The sequence below is a fragment of the Mustelus asterias genome, chromosome 3 (genome assembly GCF_964213995.1).
Source record: "Mustelus asterias chromosome 3, sMusAst1.hap1.1, whole genome shotgun sequence".
NCBI lineage: Eukaryota > Metazoa > Chordata > Chondrichthyes > Carcharhiniformes > Triakidae > Mustelus > Mustelus asterias.
Window position 1 is genome coordinate 118,446,046 of NC_135803.1, and position 22,847 is coordinate 118,468,892.

The 22,847-nt window shown below is 42.1% G+C and overlaps 1 protein-coding gene across 1 annotated transcript in view; it reads left to right on the plus strand.

Moving 5' to 3' along the window:
• Window positions 1-22,847, plus strand: part of suclg2 (succinate-CoA ligase GDP-forming subunit beta) — a 400,364-nt gene that overhangs the window by 262,414 nt on the left and 115,103 nt on the right. The window contains exons 8-9 of the mRNA XM_078209475.1: window positions 7,417-7,578; window positions 18,672-18,814. Of these exons, the coding sequence (XP_078065601.1) occupies window positions 7,417-7,578; window positions 18,672-18,814 (305 nt within the window). The remainder of the gene's footprint in view (window positions 1-7,416; window positions 7,579-18,671; window positions 18,815-22,847) is intronic.

Genomic DNA, 22,847 nt, shown 5'->3' on the forward strand with positions numbered 1-22,847 from the left:
GCTATGGCCTAACCAATGTTCCGTACAGCTCCAACATAACCTCCTTGCTCTTGTACTCTATGCCACAACTGATAAAAGCAAGTATCCCAAATACCTTCTTAACTACCCTATTTACTTGCTCTGCCGCCTTCAGGGATCTGTGAATAAGTATCCTAAGATCTTAGTGTCCTGCCATTCATGAATACTCCCTGATCATGTTACTTCTTCCAAAGTGCATCACTTTGCACTTATCAGAGTTAAATACCATACGCCAATGCTCTGCTCAACTGAAGACCAACCTATCTATACACCTTAACGTCCTCCTTCATCACTATTAACCACCCTATCAATCTTGATGTCATCTGCAAACTTACCCATCATCCCCCCACGTTATGATCGATATCATGTATGTATATAACAAACAATAAGGTACCCAGAACTGAACATTGTGATATGCCACTGGATACTGGCCTCCAGTCACTCAAACAGCTTTCTACCACCACCTTTTGTGTCCTATTACTAAGCCAGTTTCGGCTCCATCTCACCAAGTTTCCCTGAACTCCATGTGCTTCAACCTTCTCAATATGTCTCCATTGTGGGACCTTGTCAAAGGGTTTGCTAAAATCCATGTAAAACTGCATCAACTGCACTTCTCTCATCCACACATTCGATCACTTTTTTGAAAGATTCAGTCAAATTTGTTAGGCATGACCTCCCTCTGACAAAGCCATGCTGACTATCCCTAATTACTGTGATCACCCCAGTTCAACGCCGGCATCTCCACATTATCCCTAATTAACCCATGCCTTTCTCTTTTTCAGAAATGTCTTAAATAGTTTCCCTACCATCGATGTGAGACTCACTGGTCTGTAATCTCTGGTTCATCTCTATCACTCTTCCTGAAAAGTGGAACCACGTTAGCCACCTTCCAGTCCTCTGGCACTTCCCCTGTGGCCGAAGAAGAATTAAAAATTTGTGTTAGAGCCCCTGCAATTTCCTGCCTCGCCTCGTCTCCCACAGCAACCTGGGATGCAATTCACCTGGGCCTGGATGAATTGCACTCTATTTTTAAGCACGTCAAATCCTTCAATACCTCCTCACTTGCTATGTCAAACTGCTCAAGGTCCTCGTGATCCACTTTCCTGAATTTTGTACCTATGTTTTCTTTTTCCTGACTGAAGACTAATGAGAAGTATTTATTTAACACCCTTCTAATGTCTTGCGGCTTCGCACACAGATTACCCCCTTGGTCTCTAATGGGCCCTAATCTTTCCCTGGTTAACCTCTTCCCCTTATTATATTCATAGAATATCTTAGGATACTCCCTAATCTCGTTTGCAAGTCCTTTTTCATAACGCTTTTTTGTTTTTCTGATTTCTTTCTTACCACCCACCTTTACTTCCTATATTCCTCTCGGGCCGTAGCTGAATTGCTACCTTTGGACTTGCTAAAAGCCTTTCGCTTCTTCCTTATCTCGCCCTGAATGGTCTCTGACATCCAGAGTTCCATGAACTTATTGCTCCAACATTTCCCACTATAGGGAACATGTTGAACTTGTACCCTCCTCAATTCCTTTTTGAATGCTTCCACTGTAGATTTTCCGCAAGGAGCTGTTCCCAGTCAACTTTGGTCAGATCCTGCCTTATTTCAATAAAATCTGCCTTTCCCCAATCCAAAGCCGTCTTTTGCAGACCATCTTTCTCCTTGTCCATAACAAAATTGTACCGTGTTATGGTTGCTATCACTAAAATGCTCCCCCACTGTCACACTGAACACTTATCTCCAGAACCAGAGCCAGCACTGCCCCATCCTTGCTGGGCTTTCGACATATTGGTACCAAAAACTCTTCTGAATTCATTTTAAGAAGTCCACTCCATCTAAACCCTTTACATGATGTCTATCCCAATTTATTTTGGGGAAGTTGAAATCCTCCGGTATAATTACCCAGTTATTATTCTTGCACACTTCAGTGAATTGTCTGCATGGAAACATAGAAGATAGGAGCAGGAGGAGACCATTTGACCTTTTGAGCCTGCTCCGCCATTCATTACGATCATTGCTGATCGTCCAACTCGTGAGCCTAATCCTGCTTTCTCCCCATAAGCTTTGATCCCATTCGCCCCAAGTGCTATATCTAGCCGCCTCTTGAATACATTCAGTGATTTGGCATCAGCTACTTCCTGTGGTAATGAATTCCACAGGCTCACCACTCCTTGGGTGAAGAAATGTCTCCTTATCTCCACCCTAAATGGTCTACCCTGAATCCTCAGACTGTGCCCCTGGTTCTGGACTCCCCCACCATCGGGAACATCCTACCTGCATCTACCTTGTCTAGTCTTGTTAGAATTTTATAAGGCTCTATGAGATCCCCTCTCATTTGTCTGAACTCCAGCGAAAACAATCCTAAACTAGTCAATCTCTCCTCATACATCAGTACTGCCATCTCCGGTAATGGTGGGGATGGTAAACCTGGTAAACCTTCGCTGCAGTCCCTGGAGAGCAAGAACATCCTTCCTCAGAAATGGAGACCAAAGCTGCGCACACATCTGCTCCTCTATTTTCCGCTGTCTCTTTGAGGGCCTATAATTCACTCCCAGTAATGTGGCTGCCCCCTTTATATTCCTAAGTTCTACTCTCAAAGCCGTGTTTGAATTCCCATCCAAAATATCATCCCTCCTTATTGCAGTAATTGACTCCTTTGTTAATAGTTCTACACCACCCTTGCCACACTCTCCTCTGTCTCGCCTGAAGATCCTAAATCCTGGAATGTTGAGTTGCCAGTCCTGCCCTTCCCTCAACCATGATTCTGTGATGGCAACAGCACCATATTTCCATGTGTCACTCCATGCCTTTAACTCATCAGTTTTACCTTTCAGTATCATTGAAAACATCTCAGCCAGTCCTAGTGACTTTCATTTTAAATAAAACCAGCTATTCTAATACCTCCTCCTGATCAACTTTTAGTCCATCAAGTGTCTCAGCTACCTCCTCTTTCACTATGACGTGAGCAGCATCGTCATCCTTCGTAAAGATAGATGCAAAGTATATACTTAGTACCTCCGTCTTCTCCTGCCTCAAGGTTTAACACTCCTATTAGGCCCTCATCCCTAAGGGATTTTCACAGTAACATTTGCAGTGTTAATGCAAGTGTACTTAGAATCATAGAATCCTACGGTGCAAATGGAGACCATTCGGCCCATCGAGTCTGCACCGACCACCATCCCACCCTGGCCCTATCCCCATAACCCTAAACATTTAGTCTCGCTAGTCCCCTGACACTAAGGGCAATTTGGCATGGTCAATGCACCTATCCCGCACATCTTTGGACTGTGGGAGGAAACTGGAGCACCCAGAGGAAACCCACACAGACATGGGGAGAATGTGAAAGCTCCACAGAAACAGTCACCCAAGCCGGGAATCGAACACAGGTCCCTGGCGCAATGAGGTAGAAGTGCTAACCACTGTGCCACCATGCTGCTCACTTGTGACACCAATAATTTTTAAAAAAACTTAGTCACCTCCACTTCTCATTTTGCCACATTTTTGCTATTTATACATTTAAATAAGACTTTTGGATTCCATTTATTTTAGCTTCCAGTCCCTTTTCATGCTCTCCTCAGTTTCTTATTTGATTTTTTTCTGTATTTACTGTCTGAACCTTCTATTTCAGCCTTGTTCACTACTGCATTAGCAACTTGACGCCTTTCATCTTAGTCACTATCTCATTCGTCATCCAAGGTGTTCAGAATTTATTTACCCTCCCTTTCTCCGTCATGAGAGTGTACCTTAACCATACCCAAACTCTCTTCTCTTAAAGGCAGTCCATTGTTCAATTACCATTTTGTCTGCCAATCTTTGATTCCAGTTTACCTGGGCCAGATCAATTCTCACCCCAGTGAAGTTGACCCAGCTCTAAATAATTATTTTCACTCTGGATTGCTCCCCATCCTTTCCCATAGCTAATTAAACTGAATGATGTTATAGTCACCGGTTCCGAACTGTTTACAACTGAAATATGAACTACAAACAACTTCAATGCAACAAATTATTTTGCAACATAAAACTCAATAGACACATGTTACAAAGCTGTTGCAACAGCACCTTTTCATTGAGTCAGGATCACTAAGCAATTCCACTTTCAACTAGCCTCCTTTCTATCCACAGTTCTTGTGATATCAGTGTTTGCGCGCAAGGCAATGGTGGGTTTTGTGAAAGAAATAGTGGCAGTGTGGGCTTATTAACTCAACATCCACAATGCCGGAAAAACCACTGTCTGCCTGGTATTGAACGCTCATTTGACTATCCCAGGGATAAAGCAGTTTCTCAGCCTCTATGGATGTTAGTTAAAGAACTCCCGATTTTACCGATCATAAAATTACCATTTTAAAAGTAAGGACATCTGTAACTTTGACAATCTCTGAAGTGACTACAATTTACTGTTTCACTGCACTACTAAATACTACTCTGTTCAGTTAAAGTAGCCATGATGTGGAGATGCCAGCCTTGGACTGGGATAGGCACAGGAAGAAGTCTCACTTGAGGAAGGCCTCAACCGGGATCTTGGATTAATGTCACACTATCTGTAACCCCCATGACTTGCCTGGGCTTGCAAAATCTCACTAACTGTCCTGACTTGAGACAATTCACACCTCTTTAACCTGTGCTTAACCTCCCTCCACTCGCATTGTCTGTACCGGTAAAGACTTGATTACCTGTTAAGACTTGCATTCCAACCATTATCTTGTAAATTGAGTCTGTGTCTATATATGCCCTGTTTGTGAACCCAAGTCTTCACTCACCTGATGAAGGAGCAGCGCTCCAAAAGCTTATGCTACCAAATAAACCTGTTGGGACAGTTAAAGTAGTTTATCCCATGAATGTGCAAGTTTTGTTCCTTTGAGGGTTTTTTTCGCTTTGTGACAAATTTTGAATGAATGCTCACCTGAATAAATTTGGTGTTGAAATGATGCTGTTAGCATGCACAGCATTTGTTCCCCCTTTTTTTGGTGTCCTTGGAATCATTTGATGATTACTGTCCTGCATCGTTGTCCTTCTAACTATCTAAGAACTTACATGCATTATCTGCATTATTAATTTTTGTTGTTGATCTAATTTTCCTTCGCTGTGTAATTCAGTGTATGTAATAGATCATGTAATTTAATAACGTGGTATGGGCACACATATTTCTCAAGTATATTTATCTGCAATTTTCAGTAAATATATTTAACAGGAATCTAGTCCAAATATCGGGGATGGTGGGGGGAATTCACTGTAAGGGGGCCTGCGGGAATCCCGGTGCCCCACTGAATGGACGTCAGCCAAAAATCGGGATTCCCATCGGATGTGAAGGCAATCGGGATTCCCCTGATCTGCCCTGCCAGCCTCGATTGGGTTCCCACCCAGAGCGGGCAGCAACCCGATTGTTAAGCAAACCTGCTAGGATCTGAGAGGGCTGAGTGAGAGGTCTGAGGAAGAAGGAAGGCCTTTGAAGAGTGGGGGTTGTGTCAACCTCATGCCTGTATGGTGCATGTGGGGTTGAGTGGTGGGGGGTAGGGTGGGAAGATGCCCCTCTTTGCTGAGGGGTTGGTGGTGCTCCTGTGGTCAGCTGGGGGTGGGGGGAGGGGGGGGGGATTGCACCATTTCCCTTTGAGGACCTGTCCCTGATTGTGGAAATGGGTGCCCCGGTGTCGGAACAGCCAGGCTGGCTGGCATGAATCGTGGAGTGCATTTATTTGCATCCATCAGATGGGTAAAGCCCATCTGAGAGAAGCCCCTAGCACCAGTGAGTAGCATTCCCACTTTCATGCCAGCAGGAGCACTGGGAGTGAAAGTGGAAGAATCGGGCCCATTATTCTTCAGAACACTCGATGAGACTGCCAGATTGCTTCTGAGTCCAATTCACTGTATCTACTGTTTGTTTATTTAACTTTCTTCTTCATCACACAGCCACTCTGCCCGCTGATATCCCCCATCGTCCACCTGACATAAACTTTAGCCTCTCTTCCTTTAAGATTGTCCTCAAAACTGTAGTCTCCAACCTGTTTCCATGTCAGGCAAATGTCAATGCTGACCTGTAGCAGTGTTTCTGTGGATTGACAGAAGAAATTAATGAAACTCACCAAAGTCCCAGAAGATCATAGGCTGCTCTCTCCCTTTTTCAGAGAGGGCTGACAGGTGGTGGTTTAACCAGAGAGTCATTACACTTCAGGTGAGGGGAAAGGTTAGAGGGTGGGGTTTTCATGACAGCCAGAACAGGAATTGAACGCGCACTGTTGATGTCACTCTGCATGAACCAGCCATCCAGCCAAATGAGCTAACTGACCTTCAGACAGAGAGGACTTTCCTTCTCAAAACTACCTAATGCTTCATTCCATGTTATCAGATAGGGTTGAACACTGGGATGAACCATCACATGACTGCATTTCGAACAATACAAAAAGCACTAACTTTGAAATATGGAAGGAAGAAAGCAACTTCTCCAATCTCTGCCTGTCTTTTAATCCTGTGTTTAAACTGCATCCATATTATATTATGTTTCGAGAAAAGAAGATTGAAAGAAGATTTCCTTGAAGTGTTCATGACAGATTTAGAGAGTAGATAGAGAGAAACTTTTCTCACTGGGAAGGATTGAGAATCAGAGGACACCAATTTAAGGTGATTGGCAACGTGAGAAAAAGCTATTTTTTGCAGTGGGTTGCTAATTTCTGGAATGCACTGTCTGAGAGTGTGGTGGCAACATATATAGTCGTGGCGTTCAAAAGGGAATTAGACTGGAGAAACTAAATTTGCAGGACGGTGGGGAAAGGGTAGGGTAGCGGGACCAGATGTGTTGCTGTTGCAGAAATCGGGAATGGACATGATAGTCAAAATGGCAGCCTCCTCTGTTGCAACCATTCTATGATCCTATATTCGAAAGTATAGGATCTATTATTTTACCATTTTAATGCATAAAAGTCCAAATAGCAACAGTCACTGCTTTAAATTTTGAGTGGCACAACTTGAAGGTCAACAGAAGCCTTCATTCCTGCAACTTATGGAAACAAAGAATTCAGTAGCTACATTTTGATGTTGGCTGCAAGCCACACAAATAACAATAATAAATGGCAGTTGGTACATCATCACATTATTGGTATAAATGTATCAATATTTCTCATTGTGTTAGCTGTTGAATTTCTTTTATTTCTACATCATGGTCACGGACATTTTCAAGTAGATTGAGCAGACCTTTATGACTTGTGTTTTAAATTTAATCAAAGCTGAGATGTTTTTTGTAGTTTTAATTTCTATTTTATCTAAGGTTGAAACAAGCTGCCTTTTAACTCCTTACAGAAGAATTTAGTTTGCATAGAGCTGATAAATAACGTTCAAAGTTTGAAATGCTTTGTCAGATAATTAATAAATGTAATTTTTAAACTCTTTCCTATCTTGGCCTTGCAGTTGTTTGCTTTGATGCCAAAATCAATTTCGACGACAATGCAGAGTTCAGACAGAAGGAAATTTTTTCTCAGGATGATATATCAGAAAGTGATCCCTTGGAAAGTGAAGCAGCCAAGTATGACCTCAAATACGTTGGTATGGATGGAAATATTGCTTGTTTTGGTAAGTGGAGCAAGTTTTTAAGTTAAGGTATTATAAAGGATTTTAAATTCCGTGGAAAATGTTGTATTTACTGTATTAAATAGAGAGATCCTCTGTTGATATGCCCAGAAGCAATTGTAGAATATTTTGGTTGAAAGGAACTGCCTGATTAATTTTCCTCATGAATGTGCAGTTTTGTTTGTCAGTTGAATTTTATTTCTAGTTGCTATAAATTTTAAACTTGTTGAGTTATTGCCATAATATTCTCCAGTTAAACACTGGGAAGACCAAAGGAGCCTTATTTGGCTATTACAAAAAAATTCATACCCTTCTTTCCAACTCTTTCACCATGCGAGACACAATTGTTGTGCACTGTTCAAACCGCTAAATGCTCCATCACTAAAAATTCATGCTCCTTCTGCAACATAGCTTGCCATGTCCCACCGTACTCCTTTCATTGTTGAAACCTCAATATCTGCTTTTCTTATGCCAAAACCTGAGTTCTTGAACGATGGTGCACAAACGCCTCTCAGATCCCTTGTATAGTCTCCAATTCATCCACAACTTCACCATTGACACCAAGGATGGAATTCGCCCATTTGCAGACAAAATGCCATGGCGGGGACGGGAATGTAGAATATTTTTCGCTGCGGAGGCCAGTTGGAAAACACGGCAAATCTTCTGGCCTTGATCTCATTAATTATGCAACTTGGTGTTTTGCGCTGTATTCCATGGCATGGCAGGTTTGGGTGCTGCAAAGTCCGCCATTCTATCCCAGCAACATATTGAAAAGGCGCCCAACATCACAGACCCACTATTGAAGAAAGTTGGTGGCACTCCTGAAAATAAATATGCATCTCCAGGAATATTCTGAGGCTGGACGATGGACCCTCTGCAGGGCACCAAATCTGGAAGGTTTACCTGTAGACGCTACCCCCACACACTGCTGTGGCGTTCCGGTTTCCAGGATTGCCGACGGTCTCCATCCAGAATGCCGGCGGCAGCCCGAGGCGTTGTTCAGATGAGTCCCAACATCTGCACTCCAGGTGGTTCCAAACATGTTTTGCAATGGCATGTTTTCCCACTGGCACCGCAGAGAATCAGGTATAGGTGGCTGGACCTTCATCTGCATCTCATTAGCAGGATGCAGATGAGGTTTGCGCCAGCCTGCAGTGGGTTTTTCAATCTGCTATGGTGGGCACCAGTGGAAGATCCCGCTGTAAATTCTCGCCAAAGTGAAACCAATTTTTGGGTCTTCCAGTGAATTCCCTGCCGCCATCCAACTTGCCAGTGGGTGCTGGGAGAAATCCATCCTAAGCCTGTTATTCCTAAACTCAGTTGAATCTTTGAACATTAAGGAAATTAAGGCTTATGTATTTAGTACTGAAAGATTTATGATAGACACCACAGGATCTTGGGCCAGATTGTCCCACCTCACTCTGCTCTGGTCCCACTGCAGTGAACGGAGATTTGGCTGAGTGCCAAATTCTCCATTCTCGATGGCAGTGACGTCAAGCTGTGAACGGCCAGAGAATACGGGCCCTTATTTATAATGGCTATTATACTAATTATCCTTTATCCAGGTAAGAATGGTGAATAAATGCATGATCTATATGAGGAACAGTATGAAAGAAAAAACTGCATGCATGCTGACAATTCACAGAAACTTGAGTACCTCTGGGACAAAAGAGCTCAGTAAGAAATTTAACAACACCAGGTTAAAGTCCAACAGGTTTATTTGGTAGCAAAAGCCACACAAGCGTTCGGAGCACCAAGCCCCTCCTTCAGGTGAGTGGGAATTTTGAAGAACCTGAAGAAGGGGCTTGGGGCTCCGAAAGCTTGTGTGGCTTTTGCTTCCAAATAAACCTGTTGGACTTTAACCTGGTGTTGTTAAACCTCTTACTGTGTTTACCCCAGTCCAACGCCGGCATCTCCACATTATGACAAAAGAGCTCAGCAGGTCACACGTGAGTGGTGGTACTTTGCATTGGATCTTCCCATGTTGTGTATTCAATTTATTGTTATAATTAACACATTGCCACAGAGCATGATTCTTGCCTCCAAATATGCAGCTCTGGTTTTCACACTTCTTGCCACACATATCAACTGCTACTACTTGCACATTCACAAAGTAGCCCATGCCTGCAGTATCACCACACTGTAACTGCACAGTCTGATCGTGGGATAATTATGCGTTGTCATTTTACCGATTGCTCAAAGTGCTTTCTGCAAATCGTGGACCTGTTATTTTTTCTAACTAATTTCCACACTTATCTGAATGGAGAGCAGAAATACACTTTTATTTTCTGTTTGGAGCTGGTAAGTGGAGGGCTAAAGTCCAAAAGGGACCAGATTTGAACATCTATTAACTGGTACAAACAGTTTAGAGACGAACGGGGACCATTGTTAAATGTATTCATCAGCAGCAGAGACCTAATAAGGCCATCTCTGCCCTTTGTAAAAGCAGGAAGATAGGAACAGAAGTAATTTGGAGTTAGTAGAAGGCTTAAATGAGGCTGCAAGTATGAAAGCTTTATTTATCATTTAGAGGGAGTGGGATCAGAGATCTGAAGTTGATAGGCAGCTAACCAGCAATAGATCAGAGTTGTAGAATTCATTTTTGCATTAAGACATGACAGAAATTTATTATTAGGTATTGGATGTTGGCCTAGGTAGGAAAATTTGAATCATCTAACTTGTATGTAGTATATTTTAGAAAGGAATAACTGAAAGACTGTTAAATGGAGAAACACTTGAATAGCAATGCATTAAAAAAACACAATAGTGTCTTGTTTTAATGTCCAAGTGATATACCTGTACCAGCGAATAAACTTCCTTCAGATATGGATATCTCTGGTATAGGGAAAAATGAGAATTAAGTGTTATTGTTTGAGAAATGGAAGGCTTGAAGTTGGAAATGAAAACTGGCATGCAATTTATAATTCTGACTTAGACAGATTTTGTTGAACAGTGTAGCTTTTGGAAAAGTCCAAATGTCTGTTCTTATTTCTTACATTCTTGTGTTTTAACCTCAATGAATTCAACTAGCTCGTACTGAATCAAATGCAAAATTGTTATTCACATTTAACAAATCATTAATGGCCACACTGCTGTCTACATCTGCAAACCCTTGTGCCCTAGTTCATCACCCACTGTTTCGGGAGTCTTATCTCCTGTGCTTTCCTTCTCCCTGTGCTTTCCTTCTCCCTGTGCTTTCCTTCTCCCTGTGCTTTCCTTCTCCCTGTGCTTTCCTTCTCCCTGTGCTTTCCTTCTCCCTGTGCTTATCACTTGCTGGCAGCGCTTTCAGCTGCCCTTGCCCTATATTCTGGAATTCTCTCCCCATGTTCCTTTGTCTTGCTACTTCCCCTCTTTCTTTTGACTCGTCTTTTCCCAACTTTCCAACAGTCCAAATAGCTTTTGGATACTTGATTGTTCTAAAAGACAATACATGCAATGTACGTTTTCATACATTTAAAGAAAAATAAATCATTTGATTTATAAAGGTTAAACTATCTTTTTAAATTACAACATTCATTTAGCCTTAGTGGTCGCAAACAATTCCTACATAAACCTAACATTCAGAGTGCTTAGTTGTCAGGGAAAGGCGCTGGCATACTTAATCCAGAGATGACAAGAGTATTTGTCATAAAGTACAGCTTGTAAGGCCATCTCTGTGCACTCACAACAAAAAGGGAGTACATAACAATGATTTCTCAAAGTTACACTTTAAGAAGATGATGAAGGCTTTAGAGAGGATGCAGAAAAGATTTGAGAATGGTTTCCGGGATAATGGACTTCAGTCATGTAGATACATTGGTGAAGCTATAGTTGTTCCCCTTAGAATAGAAAAGGTTGAGAAAAAGATTGATAATGGCTTGAAAAATCATGTGTGTGGACAAATTAAATAGAGAGTAAACAGTTTCTTTAGGCAGAAGCATCGAGAACCAGTCAACACTGAAATAAGGTAAATGGCAAAAGAAGTAATGTCAACATGAGGGAAAACTTATTTATTCAGCGACTGCCTAGGATCTGGAGTGTGGTTGACAAAGTGCGGAGGGAGATTCATATTTCAGGACAATGGGGAAAGGATGGGGGAATAGGACTAGCTGAGTTGCTTGTACAAAAACCCTGTATGATATGCCATCTCCTTCTGTGCTGATACCAGTCTATGATGCTATACGAGCAAACCAGCATTTATTGCCCATTGCCATTGGTCTTAGGGTGGTGCTGAGGTACTTTCCTAATAAATGGCTTGTTCATTTCAGAGGCTAATTAAGAGTCAATTTATATTGCTGTGGACCTAGAGTCACATCTAGGCCAGACTGTTAAGGATGGAAATTTCCTTCACAATGAAATTTCTATAAGAACTCAGGAGCTACATAGCCACTGTTATTTCTTATTCCAGATTTGTATTTGTCTAACTGATCTGAAGTTCCCTACCTGCTATGGTGGTATTTGAATTGAAGAATCCAGATCATTAATTAGTCTAGGCCTCTAGATTACTAATCCATTAACATAGCCAGTATACATTCCAGAGCATGTAAAGCAAGCGGATATTGTAATGCCAATCATATTTCTATTAATATTTTGGTAGTGGTGCCTACTGTTAAACCACCTGAAAGTTAAATGGGAGTTTTTTCTCAGCACAAGTGTAAATAAATTTTCTGTAAGCCATTCATGTTCTGAACATTATGCCATTGATAGAATTAGGGAAGTCGACAGAATTACATAAATTTTTAGAACCCTGATCTACCAGTTGAGGTTAGAAACATAACATTTGGTGAAAGTATTCATTATATAAACAGATAACCTGGAAATAAATTAACTATAGTCATCTAATCAGATGTTGCAAGAGACCGCACTACGGCAGATACTAGATCATAATCCAAGCATTTTGTCTGCATCCTTTTGGGTGGAAAAAAAACATTCATCGAGTGTTAGTGCAGAGAATTCAACAGCTACTCATGAAATATTCATGCTCAGAACTTGGCAACCTTTCTCTAATACTGAAATTGAAATACACAGCAATCCAAACTGCTCACCATTTTGTTTCATAATGAACATTTTTGCTAAAACATTAGTAACCTACTGGCTCAGGAATGTATTTGTTACCCATACTAATCATTGATGACATATCTATGGAGGGGGGCTGCTATCATGTGTGTCCAAAGCCACTTGATAGTAGCCAGCATCTCTTAAAGGGAGGTAAATTCTGACAGCAGAAGGAAGGAAATACTTATCTGAGAGGGAAACAAGGCTCTCTGCTGCCTTGAAGACCCTGGTGCAGGCAATGGATAAGAAGATGAATCTACACCGCATCCCCACCCTCACCATACCCCAAGACGACAACTCAAAAGGTAATCAGAAGAGATTGCTGCATCATTATCTGCTGTTTAGCACGTATGGCTGCAGGGCTGGAAAAAATATCGATGTGATCGCTCAAGTTATCAAGGTAATACTGTTCTCTCATTCTCTGCTACCCATGGTCTTACTACTCACAATACTAAAAAAAAACACCCTTCAAACTGCACTAGACTATAATAATTGCAACCCTACTCCTTAATCTTGTTATCCTCACTTCAGGAGTATAACAGATGTCATGCATCTGTTATACTCCTGGTAGAGACTGATAACTTGTGGTTAATAGTGGAACAGACAACACATCAAGACTTCACATTCAAGATGTTTGCTGTAACAAACAGACTAGAATCACTATTTACTAAACTCTACTTTTGTTGACAACTTATACTTTAAACTATAAAACTGAACTTATAATGCATTCGCAGGAACCCACTTCCTGGAGTAGGTTTTACTGTCCTTTAAATTATCTCCAGATTATTCCAAAATGATTGCAAGCTCCGGAAGGTTTACTTTTGACTTTTTCCTTCCCTATCCTGGAAGCTTTTAACTCCAGAACTGTCTTACACGATGTGAGTTTTCCCAGAAATTTCTCTCTCTAGCTAAAACTAGGCAAATCATCCAGTTTCTGGGATGGGTTGGTAAGTTTGCTGACGACACCAAGGTAGGTGGTGTTGTGGATAGTTTGGAGGGATGTCAGAAGTTGCAGCGAGACATAGATAGAATGCAAGACTGGGCGGAGAAGTGGCAGATGGACTTCAACCCGGATAAGTGTGTGGTGATCCATTTTGGCAGATCCAATGGGATGAAGCAGCAATATAATATGAAGGGTACCATTCTTAGCAGTGTAGAGGATCAGAAGGACCTTGGGGTCCGGGTCCATAGGACTCTTAAATCGGCCTCGCAGGTGGAGGATGCGGTCAAGAAGGCGTACTGGCCTTCATTAATCGAGGGATTGAGTTTAGGAGTCAGGAGATAATGCTGCAGCTTTATAGGACCCTGGTTAGACCCCACTTGGAGTACTGCGCGCAGTTCTGGTCACCTCATTACAGGAAAGATGTTGAAGCCATTGAAAGGGTGCAGAGGAGATTTACAAGGATGTTGCCTGGATTGGGGGGCATGCCTTATGAGGATAGGTTGAGGGAGCTTGGTCTCTTCTCCCTGGAGAGACGAAGGATGAGAGGTGACCTGATAGAGGTTTACAAGATGTTGAGAGGTCTGGATAGGGTAGACTCTCAGAGGCTATTTCCAAGGGCTGAAATGGTTGCTACGAGAGGACACAGGTTTAAGGTGCTGGGGGGTAGGTACAGAGGAGATGTCAGGGGTAAGTTTTTCACTCAGAGGGTGGTGGGTGAGTGGAATCGGCTGACGTCGGTGGTGGTGGAGGCAAACTCGTTGGGGTCTTTTAAGAGACTTCTGGATGAGTACATGGGATTTAATGGGATTGAGGGCTATAGATAGGCCTCGAGGTGGGGATGTGATCGGCGCAACCTGTGGGCCGAAGGGCCTGTTTGTGCTGTGGCTTTCTATGTTCTCATTAACTCCCCATAAATTTGGCTTTTCCAGTCTTAGCATGAGTTCCCACCTACATTCCTGTGCTGTGAACCACAACATCTTGCTGCCTATAGCTTCTCTCTCTCTCTTGCCTGGATGACTAACTGTGTTTGAGAGCTTTCAGGAATATCTTATAACTCTTTCCCCCTGAAACCTCATTTCCATGGCAATATGAATCAAATGGGCCATGTATCCAGGTAGAAAAGGTGATTTGCTATCCTTAAGGTCCAGTTCTTTCTTAACTTGAAATAAATTGACAGTTTAAAGAATAACTATTTACAACCTGACATTCTTGATCACTTACTGGGAATGTGGAGGCTCTCAGTCTATCCACCATTAGTACACAAGCTATAGCTTGTCTCCAAGTGTAAACACTTTGCACTACCTTCTCAGTAAAACAATACAGGCCTCCTTTAATCTTTAACAAACAAACAAACAAACAATCCAAGCTGGCTGTCAACCAAACTCCAGGCCAGGTCACATGGCGCCCTTCACTTTACCTTATAGTCGGTTCCAAATATAGCAATCTTTTAAACCGTGCAATCCTCACACATCCGACACATTGCATAGCAAGTATTTATCATTTTCTCTCATGTCACTCATTAATACACACTCTTCTTTCTTGCAGGAGAAGTTCTTACACAAGCTGCTGGAGGAGACAGAGCTTGCCGGCACCTCCTCTCCCCCCTCGAAATAATCACACTGGTAATCGCGGGTGGAGGAGAGTCACAGGCATGGTGACTGGCAGCACTGGAGGAGATGTTGCGCAGGGTTTCTTCACACCGTATGTTCTTTTTTCCCCTCTATACTTTTATCTCAGTGTGACACACTTCATGACACACTGCAGATGTTTTCACCACACATTTCTCTCCCTTAGATCTCACTCCATATCACAAGCTAACATACTGTACCTTTCTTTCATTTCAGATGTTAAAGATGTGAAAACCCCTCTGTCAGAGTAGGAAGAGGAGGCCAGCCTTCCTGAAGATAAACTATCACTCAAGTTCACCTTTACAAAGTTCAACTCAGATACTGGCACCAAATGTATTTTAGAGATGATATTTTCAAACAGTGACCCAAGTGCACAGGGCTTAGGGTGAGAGATAAGACACCCTAGAGGCCTGTGTGTTAAAGGGTGAGGTCACATACTGGTCCTGCTGCGGAGGCTGATAACTTTGAGAGCCCGTAGATCGAACAAAGTTGTTGGACATATATCAGGAGGTGCTGGATGCCCGCTTTTGTGCAACATTGCATTGCATGGAGGATTCTTAAGGCTTTCCGCAGAGCATGGTGATCCTTCTGTCCGATGTGGACATAGTGCATAGCAATATCAACACCACAGTGGCTCCCTCTCATCATGGAGCCTGTCCTGATATCTCTGAGCTCCCACAGAAGCCAAGTCTTTTGCCATTTTAACTTTGGAGGGGGCACTGTTGATGGGGCTTTCAGGTCATAACCTCATCCCTGCACTCTATTCTTGAGCAGACACAGTCCTAGGAAAGTGACCATAGCTCTTTAGAGGGAGTGAAATCTAAAATTGATAAAGGTACCAGACTGATAGGAGAGAGCAAACAAAGCTATGTGGTTGCAGTCTCTGGCATTTTAGATCCTGGGGTGCCTTCTGTGCGGGCAAAGTTGCTGCTCTATATTTAGGGACGGAGTTATAGGTGTTCCTACCAGTGTAGAGACCAGTGGTTGGTAATCTGCCTGATATATCAGTGAATTGCAAACTGGATCACACTGATGTCACCTGCTTGCAAGCTAAAAGTATCCTGTGGCATGAAAGTTCAAAGTTATAGTGATTTTGACAGCCACAGGCAGTGTGGTTCATGTCCTGATGCAAGTCGAGTTATGGCCGCTGCAAGTGACATAGCTTGGTGACAACCTTCTTGGTGAAGCAAAGGCACCCCAGGTATTGCAGTTCAGTTAAGGTAGTGTGGAAGAAATACTCCCTGAATACTCTCTGTGGGTTTCGCCTCCTGTACATTTCCCTCTCTCTGCCTTCCTCTTCCAGCAGTCATTCATATTGTGTTATTCTTTTCTGCCCTGTCTCATCCTAGCTCTAAAGAATGCACTATGAGACGACCCGTGACTGCTGCCAAATTATTTACGAGACAAACATCAACTGTGCAACACCAGAAAAATCATCATCTGTGAAATTTGCAGTGTGATAAAACACACCAAGAAACATTAATAAACCAACGAGCAGCTTAAAATGACAAACCAGCAAAATTATTTTAATTTGTGAGCAGAATATGGGCATCGCTGCCAAGGCTAGAATTTATTGCCCATCCCAAGTTGCCTTGAAGAGGGAGTGATGAGCTGCCTTCTTGAACTGCTGCTGTTTGTGTGGTGAAGGAGCACCCATGGTGCTGCTGATAGGGAATTCCAGGATTTTGGTCCGCTGACAGTGAAGGAAAGGAGATGCATTTCCAAGGCAGAATGGTGTGTGACTTAGAGCTCATGTTGCCCTTGTCTTTCTAGATGGCTGATGTTACTTGCTTAAATAAAAGCAAAATACTGCAGATGCTAGAATCGGAAACAAAAAGTGCTGGAAAATCTCAGCAGGCCTGACAGCATCTGTGGGGAGAGAATAGAGCTAACGTTTTGAGTCTAGATGACCCTTCTTCAGAGCTCTGACGAAGGGTAATCTAGACTCAAAATGTTGGCTCTACTCTCTCCCCACAGATGCTGTCAGACCTGCTGTGTTTTTCCAGCATTTTCTGGTGTCACTTGCTGTTTGTCAAAGTAGCCCTGGAGAGTTGCTACAGTACATCTTGTAGATGGTACATGCTGTAGCCACACCATGCTGATGTTTAAGGTGATGGATGGGATGCACCCCCAGGTGGATGGATTTGTCCTGGAGGTGTTGTTGGAGCTGCACCACTTCATGGCAAATGGAGAGTATTCCATCAAACTCCTGACTTGTGTCTTGTATCTAGTGGAATGACTTTGTGGAGTCAGGAGGTGAGTTAATTCGCAACCTCTGACTTGTTCTTGATGACACGTCATATATGTGGCTGGGTCAATTATTCATAGGATCACTACAGTACAGAAGGAGGCCATTCAGCCCATCAAGTCTGCCGACCACAATCCCCTCCAGGCATTTACCCAGCTAATCCCCCTGACACTAGGGTCAATGTAGCATGGCCAATCAACCTAATCCGTACATCGAGATGGTGGGGTGTTCAATGATGGTAAAAGCCATCTCTTTTTGAAGATGGTTATTGCCTGGCAATTAGGTGGTACAGCATTACTTTCCCTTCTCAGACCAAGACTGCATGCTGTCCAGGTCTTGCTGCATATAGGCATGGACTGCATGATCCCTTGAAATAGCAATTTGGGGGTCCTTCCTGCTGCAGTGCCACATGTTGATGTACAAGTTCAGTATGTAGCAAATCATGCATTGGGGCACAACAAAATCACAAATACTCCTCGAACTGTGGGGAACTAATTTAAGTAAGACATTCAGCTGTAAACTCAATTGCAGTGTGCATTCTTGCGATGAAGAGAGTTGCCTACACCAATATGGAGTATTCACAATAAGCATACACATCCTACCTGTTCTATTGAAAGCTCCAGAGGCCTGAGAACTGGTCCTGGTCATGCTAATGGACCATTGATTACAATGGAATGGCATAAATCAATGGAAGGAAAGAATCCCTTTTTGTGTGGTCACATCTTTGTTTACGAGCATCTTTTATTCATTTACAGCTATTTATCGTGCTATATTTTTTCAGTTTTTCGTTTTGAAAATGCTCTTTCAATATTTGTCATTAATCAAATTGAAGAAAGGAAGTGAACTGTTGAGTTGTTGATCAAGGCTGAATTATATATTTTTTTAATTCGAGGGATGTTGCAAGCTAGGCCAGCATTTATTGCCTACTCCTAAATGCTCTTGAGAAGGTGGTGGTGAGCTGCTTTCTTGAACCATTTCAGTCCATGTGGTGGAGGTACTCCCACAGTGCTATTAAGAAAGGAATTTCAGGCTTGTATTTAGCTATAACAACAGTATTAACAAAGTCAGCCAGTTTCATGTTTCATACAGGCTCCTGTATTCACTGCTGTTAAAACTTGAAAGTTTGCACATTGAACCTTTCATAACATCGCTAGTCTTTTAGGTTTTTTGTATCATTATACCTGATGTGTTGTAAGATGATGCCTTATAAGATTGTAAAAGGTGATGTCTCCCTTATAAACAGTTAATGGAGCTGGCCTTGCTATGGCTACGTGCGATATCATTGATCTTCATGGAGGAAAGCCAGCAAACTTCCTTGATCTGGGTGGTGGTGTGCAAGAGAATCAGGTGTACCAGGCCTTTAAGCTGCTTACTGCAGATCCTAGGGTAAGACAACATATTTGTAAACACAAGATTTTGCAATATCTTATGAGGGTAACAGAATGCAATATTTTTGTACTGATATCTCTTTATGTTTAAGCTTTTATAAATAATTTAAATCTAAATGAAATTATTTAATTATACACAGAATACACAAACACTAGGTTGTTCAATGATTAATATGTGTGCATTGTTCTGAGCACCAATGATCTACAGTTATCTATATGTCTTGGTACTCTAGCCACAGAACTATTTTCCTATAAATTTATGTATTCACATATTGCTTACTTGCAAATTGGGAAAGTGCTAACCATCTGCAGAGATTTTGTTTAATACTAACTGGGGAAATCAAACGTAAATGTGAATCCACACAGTTTATTTGTGTTATTCACCCAAATTTGCTGTTGCAATATAGCTGCTACCTTTTCCTTTAATATTCATGTGGCAGAATCATCTTTAACATCAATTTTCTAGCTTTTTTTCTTTGTTGTCTGCTAATTCTTTATTCATGAAGGCTTTCAATTACTTACGTTTGTCCTGCTTGTAATTCAGCACGTAAGTTACATTGAGCTACAAATGCACAAAAAAATGAACTACTTTTACTGAACTCAGCAGCAACTTAAATGATTTTCATTAAACCAGATGCATTACATGGCTTGAAATCCCTGCAGAAACAGCCACAGCCTAAAAATACCTACCCTGAAATATTGTAGTCCAGCAGGGAAAATATTTCAGGCAAAGCTTTTGAGTTATTTTTAATATTCAGTCAACTGCAATGTAGTTTTGTTTAAAAATTGAAAATTGCAGAATTATGGTAATTAAGATCAAATGTTTTTTAAAAAACAATTCTGCAACGGAGCTGATATTTAGAGTGGGAGATGGGGATTAGCCATCAAATAGGTGAATTTTTTGTATCTATTAGCAATAGCATAGTAACTGTTAACAAAAAAAGAAATGGTGATCTTTCATTCTGTTTATTCTTCTTAATGAGGAAGATCATTGTGTCAGGTGCTGAATAAGCCAGTATGGAAGAATCTTTCTTTCCTTCGCTAATAGACATGTCTATCTGAGACAGCATCACTTTGAATGCTCATGACACAGTGGATACAAGCTCTGTGAACATAATAATATAGAGTCCAGAACTGTTCACTGTTCTCCAAGAATGGTCGAACCAAAATTCTATCCTCAGCTTTTCAACTCCATTCCTCTAGAAATGAGCAAAGTTTGCTTTATTAATGGCTGCCTTAACCTGTGTATCTATATCCCCAAATCCTGCTGCTTCTCCACTACACTTCGGCACTTTCTTTCTAAAGAGTATGTGCATTCCTCATTCCTGTCTAAATGTACCACTTCACGGATTGCAGTCTTTTGCCAATTACTTGCCCATTCTGTAATTTTATTGATGTCTTGCTGTATTTTTTTTATAGTCCTCTGTATGAACTATATTCTCCAATTTGGTGGTTGTTCGCACATTTTGAAATTAGGCATTCAATTCCAGAGTCCACGTTATTTATGCGAGTGGTGGACAGTATTGATCTCAACACTGATCCTTGTGGAAGCAGATACAATAGTGACTTTTAAGGGGCATCTTGGCAAATACATGAATAGGATGGGAATAGAGGGATGTGGTCCCTGGAAGAGTAGCGGGTTTTAGTTCAGTCGGGCAGCATGGTTGGTGCATGCTTGGACGGCCGAAGGGCCTGTTCCTGTGCTGTAATTTTCTTTGGAACATCATGATGTCTCATTTCGTTGAACACCAATCCTTCATAATGTGCTATGTGCATCAATAAGTGCAAATTATGGCAGTGTCGTCCAAATGAGGTACAAAATGTAGTGCACTTTTGGGAATTCCCTGAAAGATGTACTGGCCAAGTAACTATGTTTAGAATCAGCTTCAATTTTGCACCTGCAAATCTCGAATTTAACTCTTCAAATGTGCATACTTGATCAAGACAACATTTCAAAGCTATGTTTAGACATCATGGATTGAGGCACACTCTCAGTGATCCATTCTTCTTTATGAAACGTGATTGGGCTGTACCAGTTGTGTGTTCTTATACTCTTCTAATGATTCTTTCCTTCTCTATTTTGATTTTTGATTTGATTTATTATTGTCACATGTATACTTTTCCACACACACTGACAAGTATTGTTTCTTGTGCGCTATACAGACAAACCATACTGTTCATGGAGAAGGAAATGAGAGAGAGCAGAATGTAGTGTTACAGTCATAGCTAGGGTGCATGGAAAGATCAACTTAATGCAACGTAGGTAACACCTACCAAGGTAGGTAACACCTACCTTGGTAAATTGATGGAAACGGTCCTTAGGGATGGGATTTACGACCATTTAGAAAGATGCGGATTAATCCGGAATAGTCAGCACGGATTCGTGAAGGGCAAGTCGTGCCTCACAAATGTGATTGAATTTTTTGAGGAGGTAACTAAGTGTGTTGATGAAGGTAGGGCAGTTGATGTCATATGAATGGATTTTAGTAAGGTGTTTGATAAGGTCCCCCATGGTCGGCTTATGATGAAAGTGAGGAGGTGTGGGATAGAGGGAAAGTTGGCCGATTGGACAGGTAACTGGCTGTCTGATCGAAGACAGAGAGTGGTGGTGGATGGAAAATTTTCGGATTGGAGGCAGGTTGCTAGCGGAGTGCCACAGGGATCAGTGCTTGGTTCTCTGCTCTTTGTGATTTTTATTAATGACTTAGAGGAGGGGGTTGAAGGGTGGATCAGTAAATTTGCTGATGACACCAAGATTGGTGGAGTAGTGGATGAGGTGGAGGGCTGTTGTAGGCTGCAAAGAGACATAGATAGGATGCAAAGCTGGGCTGAAAAATGGCAAATGGAGTTTAACCCTGATAAATGTGAGGTGATTCATTTTGGTAGGACTAATTTAAATGTGGATTACAGGGTCAAAGGAAGGGTTCTGAAGACTGTGGAGGAACAGAGAGATCTTGGGGTCCATATCCACAGATCTCTAAAGGTTGCCACTCAAGTGGATAGAGCTGTGAAGAAGGCCTATAGTGTGTTAGCTTTTATTAACAGGGGGTTGGAGTTTAAGAGCCGTGGGGTTATGCTGCAACTGTACAGGACCTTGGTGAGACCACATTTGGAATATTGTGTGCAGTTCTGGTCACCTCACTATAAGAAGGATGTGGAAGCGCTGGAAAGAGTGCAGAGGAGATTTACCAGGATGCTGCCTGGTTTGGAGGGTAGGTCTTATGAGGAAAGGTTGAGGGAGCTAGGGCTGTTCTCTCTGGAGCGGAGGAGGCTGAGGGGAGACTTAATAGAGGTTTATAAAATGATGAAGGGGATGGATAGAGTGAACGTTCAAAGACTATTTCCTCGGGTGGATGGAGCTATTAGAAGGGGGCATAACTATAGGGTTCGTGGTGGGAGATATAGGAAGGATATCAGAGGTAGGTTCTTTACGCAGAGAGTGGTTGGGGTGTGGAATGGACTGCCTGCAGTGATAGTGGAGTCAGACACTTTAGGAACATTTAAGCGGTTATTGGATAGGCACATGGAGCACACCAGGATGATAGGGAGTGGGATAGCTTGATCTTGGTTTCAAATAAAGCTCGGCACAACATCGTGGGCCGAAGGGCCTGTTCTGTGCTGTACTGTTCTATGTTCTATGTATTCAAAAGTCTGATGGCAGCAGGTCTTCTGAGAAAGTAGAGGCATTGGTGGGCTTTCTTAACTATAGTGTAGACATGGGGGGACCAGGTTGTTGGTGATTTGGACACCTAAAAACTTGAAGCTCTCGACCCTTTCTACTTCACCCCCTTTGATGTAGACAGGGGATGTTCTCCTCTACGCTTCCGGAAGTCGATGACAATTTTCTTCGTTTTGTTGACATTGAGGAAGAGATTATTGTCACCGCACCCATTGACCAGATTCTCTATCCCATTCCTGTACTCTGTCTCGTCATTGTTTGAGATCCGACCCACTATGGTGGTGTCATCAACAAGCTTGAAAATCTTTATCTAGTTCGAACTTCAATATTGCACCATGTGGTTGATCAATCA